This window comes from Coccidioides posadasii, chromosome 1 (genome assembly GCF_018416015.2).
Source record: "Coccidioides posadasii str. Silveira chromosome 1, complete sequence".
NCBI lineage: Eukaryota > Fungi > Ascomycota > Eurotiomycetes > Onygenales > Onygenaceae > Coccidioides > Coccidioides posadasii.
In genome coordinates, this window is record NC_089407.1 from 6,145,903 (window position 1) to 6,157,236 (window position 11,334).

Below are 11,334 nucleotides of genomic sequence, written 5' to 3' on the forward strand. Positions count from 1 at the left end.
CGAACGATTGCGCAAATTGCCAATTTCAGTCATCGCAAAACTGCTGGGTATCAAGCACTGTCAACATGACCCATCGATATCAACCGTGTACCGGCCCAGGCTCATATTTTCCCGATCCTTTCGGTATGCGCTCGCTTGGGTCACACGGATGTCGCCTCCTGGGTGAAGAGAGATTCAATCCGTCGCCGCGAGCGTCATTGCAGGCTCAAGATATTCTCTATTCGATCTACCTGATTACGTACTCCATATGCATGAGAGCAATCTACACGCTCCACATATCCATATCTTTTTTCCGAGCCACGTACTCCAAGCTTCCATACACTCCATACTCTGTTCGTCACCTTGGGGTTAGGGCAAACCCTACTGGGGATTAGTCAGCGAGTTTAGTACAGTTTCGGAACCTAATTCAAATTCGAAAACCAAAAACAAACGGGACTTCATTTTTTCTTTTCCCACTCCAACGCCAACCCGATCACGACCATGACTGCGAAGCCAGGAAATAGGAAGGTCGGACCAGTTGAGCTGGTCCTCCTGTGATCCATGGATGCTCAATGAGGTATGTTTCGAATTTCTTTTGAATGTCAAGTGGCTGCCGGGTACGGAGCAGTCCCCCCTTTCCATGATGATTGATGCTTTATCAATATGTTTCAACCCCATATGAAAGCAAACATTTGTGCTTCTTGATTTTAAATGCATCTACCTATCTGAACCTCAGTAATACCATTGCCATTCCACTTACCGAATGTCACACCTTATTGATTGCCTGAGCTAACCCGAGTTAAGTCTGCAATAGATGTATACTATATGGAAGTCTGGAAGTTTCCCTTTACTCATGTTCGCCATGGAATACACCAATTGGGACACATATGGCAGTGAGTGGCTTTGATTTAAGGCAATATGTCGACTGGAGCTTATAATTACTCTGTATCGCAAGCTTGGGATGCTAATGAATGCATCCCATCGAAGTTTTGGGAAATAGTTCCATATGTCTTAAATGAAGTTCTTTATTATCTTGACTTGCTTCTTTTCCATAAACCCCAGATTACAGCCGAAAACACTCGATAAATAGTGGCGATCTGGAAATAGAGTTATGTTGCTAAGGCCCTGACTTAGCCAGATCAACATGCAACTGGACCTCACAGTCGCGGTATTGCCTCTTTGCATCTTTGTGTGTCACTTCATACTCTCTCCTCTTTTCCAGCAATCTTTCAATCTGTTGTACAATGCAGGCATGCAGCAACTCTATCAATACTTGGTTATTTTCTCTTTTAAAGTGACAGTAAAGCGCTCTGCGTTTTAAAACTCTCTTCATCTGGTCTGCCTGTCAAAACCATCAGTCATGCCACAAGGTTATGTAAACAATGTTATAACTAACCATGAACAAACACTAACTTTCCTGACACTGCATTTCCTCGTTCAATACATGTGGTGCAACAAGGCATATTCCTCTGGAATTTGCATGAGATTTCTAGGTCCCTTAATGTTGGCAGGCATGCTTGCAGGAAACCCGCTCAGAAACAAAGGGAATTAACCGCGGCCACTTTGATTTATCTACCTGGGTATACTGTATCATTTGGGGGGCTGCCTAATAAGAGTTTAGCATCTCCCAAATCGGGTACTAACGCGCATAACGCTGCTTTCAAAACTATATAAACAACCCTCCTCCTGCCACTTGACCACCTTCCCTCCATTGTGCCTATTTTCCTCTCTTTTCTAGCTGCTGCCTCTCACCTGTCTCTGTGTTCCCTCTTCTTGGCTGTCCACTCTCAGTTTCATGTGCAATGGCTGTGCTGCAGCTGAGCAAATTCCAGCTCTAACCTTCATTTCTGCTTTCTTGCCTCCCTGAGAGCCTTTTTCAATAGCATGGCATTCAAAATAGGATACTTTTGCTGGTTATGGCTGGTGATGATTATCTGTCCTTGATCAATTTCCTTTTCCCATTGTCTTTTGGTGTTCAACATTGATAAGTCTCACGGGTGAATTTGTTATCTGGAGCTCTGGTTCTATTCACAGAGTGTTGCTCATCACTGATCTCTACTGCATTGTGACCTGCCATCACTTGTCCTTCCACAGGAACTGGTGGGTTGCTAACTTGCTGTTGCCTACAGCACATGCAGGTGATTGTGCTGGATGATTGTATGACTGGAATGGCTTGCCTATGGCAATAATGCCTCATTTACAGCAAATATCCAGCCTTGCTGCACCTAAGATTTCATTATGCATTATGTTTGAATAATGAAGAGTTGAACTACTGAGGGTGGGATTCAAACTGCACACTGTCTGGGGGGAATTGAGCCTTGCAAGATGTACTGTGCCGCCCTTTCCAGCCAGCTGAGGTGAAACCTGGCTTTGAATGGCAGATCTAGACTGTCAGTGAGAATGCGCGGCCTCAAGGTGGGGATTTGTTCTTTCTCTCTCATTTGCTGTCTGTGGTGGTTTTCCCTGTCCTGAATTGCAACATCCTGTGGTGTAAGAAGGGGTGCCGGGGCTAGCCTTAGACCTACACGATAGACTAAGCCCTACCGGTGGCACGCCCTTCAACAGTACTTGTTTGAACATCCTACCATGTAGTGTAGAATGTATGCCAGAGAACAAGCACCCGCCTAGCGAATCGCTAGCTGAGAAGTTGATACTGTTGCGTAGAGGATAGTATATAACTAGCTTCAACCTGTATAGATCTGTAGCGCTAATCTCTCAGTATCTTCAAAGAATAGAAGACTGATTGGCTGCCTCCCTTCAGAATCCAAGTCATTGACCTATGCGATATATCTCATATATATAATATACTCTTCTATCATGTTCTGTGAAGCTCTGGTGATCCGGTGGTTATTTTGTAGCTAATTTGTAACAATTGCTCATTATTAGCATATATAGATGTGTGTCTTATTGTGTAAAGACGTTTCCTAATTGCTCTAGGACGCAAATTAGCTCCCTATTCCAAGTGTGTTTTAGTACTCTTGATTTTTTGTAGGAGCAACTGTTCAAAGCCACAGCATTGGCAGGCACCTGAGCATACTGCCATAACAGATTCTTGTGTTCATTTTGAGGTATTTCTTCATCGCTTTCTGAAGGAATGACGAACTTGTCTTCATTGCCTAAGCCGTGTAGTATTTGGCGCGCTGATATTACGACTTAATCATCCATATTATCGCCTGGTTTTCTAGGGATACGCCCCAGAGTTGTACCAGCAAAGTCCACACAGACATCGGTATTGCATCACACACTTTGCGCCTGTCTGTAATGTTAACTATTTCTTGCCTCTCATGGCGAGCTGCTTGGCCGGCTGAGCTTCAGGCGGGCTGAGAATCCACTTAAGCCAGCCGCCAGCCCCGGCTGCTGAACGCCTATGTAACTATATACAGGGTAATTACTCCGTACTCCGTAGAGGTAAACTTTTTGTCTACGGAGCACTCCGTAATCTGCTGCTTGATCTGGATTTTGGGTTTGCCGCCATTGTTATCTGAAAAAGTGGTCAACGCTCTGCCTTGCTTTTTTCAATCTGATAACATTACATTGGACAGAAAGCATAGTGCGCACCACACAGATTTCCGACACCTTATGGGGTGCGACAGGGGACAAAAAGCAGTCGAGGCCTTAGTAGACTTGGATAACAGACTCCTGAAAGCTCTTTAAGATTACAGAGGTTACAAACCACTGCTAGCCTTCCCACATCAACACGTACATTAAGGATTGTGAATGGAGCAGGATGTAAGAGGAGAACTTTGCTGTTCATTTATGTCATATATCCATACCTGATAACACAGAACAAGCCGCTGAAGGCTCAGTGTCAACAAAAATTTGCCAAACCCTTCTCCAGTGGCATCCCATTAGATGCTATTTTTCACCTGGGCCAGTTTCCTTGGTAGGCAGAGGCTGCTACATCACAGTGCAGATGATACAATCGCACTGCTCATCACCACATCCACATCCAAAACAAGGCTTTGTAGCTCCTTTGATAGGCTTTGAGACCGTCGATGAGGCCGATGAGCCCGCAGAAGTAGGCAGGGTGTTGTCGGCAAGGATGGACATTTGGGACTTCGCAACCATTTTGCTTGAGAAAATGGCGAGACAAAAGGTCACGTTCTTTTATGGCCTGCGTAGAAATAGCTATATTTATCTGGAGAAGTTTGCTTTGCGTGGTATATGGTTTGTTTCTGCCAACAGCCCGTTAGCAAGGATCTCCAAGTAACTCCAAGACGAGCTACCTTTCCAGAGATTATCGGCACTCAGTACGAAGGTGGACGAGCCACGCGGTAGTGCATCAAAAAGGAGCCTGGGTTAGTCCTTAGGGAGTACTCCGTATCGACGCTTAAATATCCCGGAGGACAAGCTGTTGTTGTCGTCACCACGAACTAGTTAACCCCGCCATAAGCTGATTTGTTAGTTAACTAGTCAGTTAACTCTGTCGTCTTCACCGCCCGGACGGAATTTGTCCATGTCAACGAAAGAAAAGTTGCGAGTTTGTCAAATCTTCTCGAGAAGCCAGAACTTCAGAACTGGTAAGCCATTACAACGCATTTTCATTGCTGAACTCACCACGAAAGAGGCGACACGAAACCAAAATGGCCCTTTATCGACCCAGGGATGGAAAATAATGGCACCGCCTGGAGGTACAGTTTTCAAACGAAAATGCAAAGAGTTCTATCGAGTAGTTATCCAACTAGACCTTGAATTCTGGCTCTGAGCCCCCTGCTGTAATATCCTATGGCTTTCTAACCCCCCGTCGATGTCTCAAAATGAGTATCCAACGCTTCACCGTTACCAACTGCAAGACTCTCTATCCTTAGCCAATCTCTGCCCACGCCCCGAGCATTCCCGGCCTCGACACGCAGGGGACCTTCCAACTTTGGACAGATGGAGGTTGGGACTGTGGTGGTGTTAAGCCGTTTGGCCTGGGCACGAGGGACTCCCTTGATCGTGAATATGTGGAATCGCTCGTCGCCATTGATATTGAGCGACTCCCATTCAGCACGCAGCAACAGCTCCTTGGTCGTTTCTTGGACAATCTTGGAATGGATTTCCTCCCGAAGACGATCGTCGTCAGGCAAGTCATGGACGCGGCCCTCATCCTGATACCCGTGATACTCCAAAAGATACCAGGTGGCTGGCCAGATCTCAAAGTCATCGGTGTTGGAGACGCAGTCAAACTAGGTGTTCCTACACGTTTCCAGGAGCGCTCTCAGCATCAGGAGGTACATGTCTCGTTCTGGAGAGACAACCAAGGGCATAGTTATGTGGTCAAAATAGACTCTTCTCGCGAGGGAGTAATAATCTTCGTTCCTGGCAATCTTGATCAGTTCGATAAGATCATCCTCCAAAAACCTCTTCTTGGTTGCCCAGATGTTTATCATATCAAGAGTCTCTCTCATGTCTAGACCGATGCGCTTGCATGCTTCCCAGATCCGGACATAAGCCTCACACTCCTCGTGTGGTTAGCACATACACAGAAAGATCTATCTCAAGTGACTCTCCCTCTCTTCAGACTATCGTAACTGTCCCAGTTCCAAGAGGAACCAAGCAAGAGCATTACCAGTTTCCATTCTACTGATCTGGATGATGGTTTACAGGGTTTCTAGGTCCGCATTTTAGCCCTGATTTGAAGTGAAGCTCACTTTCCTTCCCATGTTAGAAGTGAATGAAAAAGGCTGTAAACAATACTGCGACATTGAATCTGTAGAAAGCTGTTCTTTTATCTCACGAACCAAAGGCCTTCAAGAGTGAATTATAAGAGAAATCTAGACAGATGTTCTATGCACCTAAACTGCTCACATCCGCTCCTCTATCATGTCTATTCTAATCAGACATGCTGGCTCAAATCATCAAGCACTGTGAATGATTTGGCGGTAATTGTGCTCTTGAATATGTAAACAGCTCTTAGATGGCAACATGATCATATATGAGTAACATATATAGGCATCTTACTGTATATAGGGCTATAAAGTAGGTAGAAACAACCCATTGGGCATAGAGATATGAGGAACTGTGATGATCCTTATTTGTTAAATCCAGTCAAAAGTTCAGACAGCCGGCACTCCAGGAGTAATTTGCAGTCCCAGAAATTTAAAACAAAAAAAAAAAAAAAAAGAGAAGCTGAAGAACATGCCCATCTGAGAAAGAGAAATAAGTACTTCTGGTTTGCACTGTGGTGTTACTATACCGCGACCCAGTATACTGTTGTGAAAAGATATTGACTCTACTTACACTCCTGTCTGTTAGTGTTATAGTATTTGATGCAATGCAGATGGAAATTGGGCATATACTATCCATCCCGCATGTGCTATATATTTTGCTGAACGGCACTAGGCTTGTGTATGGATATAGAGGTATCAGTTTATACAGAAATTCGCAAAGGGCTAGAAGTTAATGCATAATATGTTTTAAATATAAAACAGATGGCTATAAATGCAGATTTCTCTTTTTGTTCTCTTTTTTTTATTTCCCCACCAGACACATTGAGTGTAGGAGTGGGGTTGGGTTGGGTTGAAAATATCCTATAAGCAAGAGAAGCTAGGTAGTAACTAGTTGGAAGGTTTTCAGTGAGCATAGAATCAGATCCGTTACCTAGAAGGCTGAGGCACAGTTAATGTGTAACTGAGATGTTAGTGAAGTGTGCGAGGCTTTATGCTAGAATTTTCCAGGTGGTGATCAAATTTTATTGTGCATGGTTGTTCACTTGTTCAATTGACATGATATGGACAAGGGCCTGGTGAAGATGTAAGGAGTTTCTTCACCGGCCAGCCGAGAGTTGGCCATCGGGTCAGGTAACCCAGTACTGGATCCAGCCTGGATTGGTCTGACAGTTGGTTCTTATAGAACCCATTAAATGTTGGTCAGGTTTGTAGGAAATTTCGTCCACTAGGAGTAGGGCTGGGGAAATAAATTCATCTACCGCGGTTCAGGCTTCCTCGGTAGCATTTAGACCGCTCTGCGGTTTATATGTGGAATGCAGGACTATAATTGGGTGATATCGGAAGCCATCTGATAATGGAGAGGTTTGACGAGAACATAATGGAAGGTAAATTGATGTTTAAGAGGAGGTTTAAAGGTTGGATCTATTTCACTTTTGCATCCAGCACGGGATATATCACTTCTTCAGCAGCATGAGAGAGGAGGCCGTGAAGAGAACGAATAACATGGAGAGAGAAAGAGCCGAAGCGAACAGAATACTCATTGTTAAATATATGTCATAGCAAAGCTTACCATGCCTAGCATGCAAATCAAAGCATTAGTTTCAAATATGTCATTAAAGGCATCGACATTTACAAGATCATATCAAACCATCACTTTTTTATTTCCAATCCGGTCCCCTGTACATGCAATTCACCGTCATTATTCATTCAAATGCCACCGAAGCCTATTCCATTTTGGTATTTCTCGGTTCTCAAGTTTGAGGAGAACCGTTCTATTTCTCAAGTTGCTCAATGAAGCTCGCTGGTCCCCCAGGTTGCATCTTGTTGAGCCACGAGACAAGTTCGATAAGTTCTGCACGACGCTCGTCTTCCACCTGGCCTGGGTCGCCCTGGAGGACGGCTTGGAAGATTGGAATCAGGCGTGCGGTGTGGCTTTGGATGATTGGATCTTGCCATTTGTCTACGACTGCGTTAGCATCAAGCTCATAGTCAAAACGGACATTCGGGGTATATACGTACATAATTGACAAATCATATGATAAATAGGGTCATTCTCGTCATAATCAGTCGTGAGGGGGAGAGCATCGATCAAGGCAGGAATGGCATCTGCAAGCGGGACATGGTCTTTATGTTTTAGGATCATTCGCGCAAGACATCCCACAGCGTTGTCTGGAAGCCGGGATTCATGAATACTTAAGCAAGGCTCTAGCTTCTCGAGTATAGCAGGATAGGCTTGAATAATTTCCTGATGAGAAGTGGATTTCTCAACCAACCGTCCAACAGCATAGGTCGTATTACTTCGGGTCTGCAGATCCTCATCCGTAAGGCGACGCAAAAACAGGGGGAGGAAGGTGCCTGTGAACGGAGTGACTGCTTCGCCTAATCCGGTGATAAGATCTGCAAGAACTCCTATAGCCGTTGATCTCTCAAGAGATTCGCTGCCGGTTGCGTATTTGAGGACTGTCTTTTCGAACATGGGCCACAATCCAACAAAGTCTGGGCCGAGAGCAGTTGCAAGGCCAGAAATGACATCGAGGGCGGTATCGATAACAATCCAGTCGAATTCTGACAGCTCCTCAAGGGCCTCCTGATCTTCCTCACCCGCACCAAAGTCCTGTTGACAAGGATGTTGCTTCGTGATGATAGTGTCGACGAGTGTGACAACTCGGTCAAGAGTTGACTGGTCAGCGATAATGTACGGTCCACAGTACCGAAGATTTTCGGCCACATTGCGGTTAATATCAGCGACGGTGGCACTAGCGGTAGATCATGTGTCAGTCACTGAAAGACATAACAGATTGTATAAAGCAAATATAATAAAAGATGCCACGATAATATCAGGCTACGTTGGAAGAAATCGGTTTCACATCAATCACATAGGATGTGTCTGAGTGAGCTGGGATACGATGTGTGTCATCATAGTAGATGGGCGTAGAAACTGGAATAGCAAAAAAAGAAGGGAGCAATGATCCGCACCTATCATCTTCCTCAGCCCACATCTTGATGGTGGCAGTCATAAGGATTTCTCCGAATTTCTTGATCTCAGGTGGAGGTTGAGCAAATGGCTTTCCAGGCTCCCATTTCTGCTTATGACCTGACGATTCGGATACCTGCCACAGAGCAGCGTATGCACGGTGGAGAGTTGATATTGTGCTCTTACGAACACCTTCGTATGCATGATCAGCTAGGGGTAGAATGTGTTCAATGGTCTTCTCAAAGTAAGGCATGTAAGATTGACCAGTGTGAGTGATAACATCTCCAAGGACTTCAATAGCGATTTCCTTTTCAAGCGCGATTGGAGTGACGGTGCTAAAGTCTTCCCAGTCGCCATCATCATCATCTCCCTCCATGCCTTCGATCACGTCGTCATCGTCATCGGCGTCAGCAACACGGACTCTATGGCCGGCAATGGTGACTTCCTGTCCAATAAGATCTCGAGCTGCATCACCAAGGGAGACTTCTAGATCGCTGTCTTCCTGTTCTAGACAATCCAAAAGGCCTTTGACGACGCCACCAAGATATGGGGTGAAATCTTCACCATATACCTTGGACATGGCACCCCAAAATATGTATGTACTCTCCTTCAGTCTTGAATGATCAAGTCTCAAGGCTTCTTCGCTGGCGTGCATCAAAGGTTCGACATAATTCTTGTACCGTTCGGGTCCAGCAGAAGCAGACATTTCTCCCATTGCATCAGTGACACTAGCGCGGAGCTCAAGCTCTTCTTCACTGTCCTTGAGGGTCGCATACTCCTGCATGATGTGCATGGATACGTCGAAGTATGGGAGGAAAGCCTCACCGGCAGAAGAAGCAATCGAGCCAAGAGCGCTGGCAGAAAGAGCCTTGATCTTGAAGTCTGGGTGTTGGAAGAGCTTGTGCAATACAGGGACGAGTTCTCCTTGATATCGGACAATATCCTTTTCTTCTAAAGCATCAACAACTGCATCGATAGCAGCAACGCTTGCTTTGGTGATGTTGATGGTGACACCAGATTCTTCTCCCTTATATTCCTGCATAGCGCTAGCCAGGTTCTGTAGTAGCAGTGGCATCAATTGTTCATGTTGCTTGCTAACATCTTCGGTAAGGTCATCGGCAATACGAGCAACTCCATGAAGCGTGGCTTGGCGGACTTTTGGCTCAGGATCTGAAAGCATTTGTAAAACCACAGGGAAGATCTCTTTCATCTGCGTGCTGATAAAATCAGGAGCTCCTTCCACGCACATGCCCAAGGCCATGATACCAGCGCGTCGGTAATCAGGGTTCTGGTTGCTGAAGTACTGGCCTAGAGCCTTGAGAAGAGGAACAACCACTTGGCTTGGTGGAAGGAATTGTGCCATCATATCCAAAAGGCCCAGTGCAGACCGAGCGGGAGTAATTTCGTCAACATCGTCATCGGAATCACCGAGTTCGGTGGCAATTTGAAGCGACGTAAGGGTCAGCTGTTCACCAAGTTGCATACCCTGTATCTTGAGCTTTCTATATCTGAGACATTGCATGAGGAAACTAATAGCCTGAGTTCTTGTTTCCTCGGCCAGGTTGGTGTTCGCCGCCAACTGGTTCATAAATAGGACCAAATCCTTTAGATGAGGGTTCAAAAGCTGTGGTTCACATCCGAGTAACGTTTGGAAAACTTCAAATGCCTGCATAACTCTATCTTCGTCTTCCTCGTCTGTCGCATCCTTCAGCACAGCAACCATGGCTGGGAAAATGTTCTGGAACGCTCGGACAGCTTGTTTATCTTCGTCTGCATCAAGGTGCATGGCAAGCTTGCTAAGAGAAAGGAGGGTGTTGATGCGAACCTCCGCACTCTCTGGATCCCGAATGGTCTTATCGAACAGCTGGAGAAGTTCGGTGAATTTGCTTTGGAATCCATCGCCTAGAGTCTCCAAGATTGTAAACAGGATGTACATCCCGACGGCACGCACTTCCTTTGAGGAGTTCGTGGCCGCTTGAAGGAGCCACCCAGGGAGATCGGCCCATTCGCCATCTTGAAGATCAAGCTTCGCAATTGCCGAGATGACACGAGCGCCAGAATGTCGGACGAGCGGTGCCTGCTCTTCGAGAGTAGAACGAAGCAACTGTTCCCGAATCTGGGGTTTCTGTTCGCCGGGAATCTTGAGCCAGTGCTTCGAAACTAGCGACCGTGCCTCGACGGCAGCAAGCTGCTTTAGATCGGTGTTGTTGTGGGAGGTGAATATATGGATGAGGAGGAGGAGCGCTTCGGGATTATTGTAAAATTCTTTCTGCAATGTAGCCGTTGCTTCTTTGACATTCCCCTGGGTGGCTGTGAGGGCAATAAAGTTAGCCGGCAACCCCCTTTGTCCTCTCCACACTTGGAGCAACGATGAAAGCTGTTTGCAACATAGAGATACTCACGGTTCAGGACGATGTGCAGCTGCTGCAGGAATCTTTCTTGGTCCATGGTGGACAAGCTGTGCGCAGGCACTTGCGCGTTGGTAAATAATCGAACGGATGCAGTCAATGTAGTTTAGAGATATTAACTATCATAAATACATTCCTCTACCCTCTCCTGGAAAGATGATTTGCTCCAGAGAAGGATATTTTGGGGGTATCAAGTAGAGTGTTGGAAACGGAGGACGCGACACTCAAAAAATTTTCGATGGGATGGAAAAAAAGAAAATTTGACGGTGCGAAGTGGGGAGCCTGAGGTGACACCCAACGAACTCGTTAACTAACTAGCGGA

At 45.8% G+C, this 11,334-nt stretch overlaps 2 protein-coding genes across 2 annotated transcripts; both read right to left on the minus strand.

Moving 5' to 3' along the window:
* Positions 1-4,712: 4,712 nt before the first annotated feature.
* On the minus strand, positions 4,713-5,369 carry D8B26_001797 (uncharacterized protein; the record flags this gene model as incomplete). Its single annotated transcript, XM_066123639.1, has 2 exons — positions 4,713-5,104; positions 5,162-5,369. 2 exons carry the CDS (start codon positions 5,367-5,369, stop codon positions 4,713-4,715), a joined length of 600 nt encoding a protein of 199 aa, XP_065979714.1.
* Positions 5,370-7,031: 1,662 nt separating this feature from the next.
* Positions 7,032-11,161, minus strand: D8B26_001798 (uncharacterized protein). Its single transcript, XM_003065767.2, has 4 exons — positions 11,007-11,161; positions 8,607-10,914; positions 7,650-8,386; positions 7,032-7,590 (listed from the first exon to the last, which is right to left on the minus strand). The coding sequence occupies exons 1-4, from the start codon at positions 11,050-11,052 to the stop codon at positions 7,403-7,405; spliced, it is 3,279 nt and encodes a 1,092-aa protein (XP_003065813.1). The 5' UTR covers positions 11,053-11,161; the 3' UTR covers positions 7,032-7,402.
* Positions 11,162-11,334: the final 173 nt, after the last annotated feature.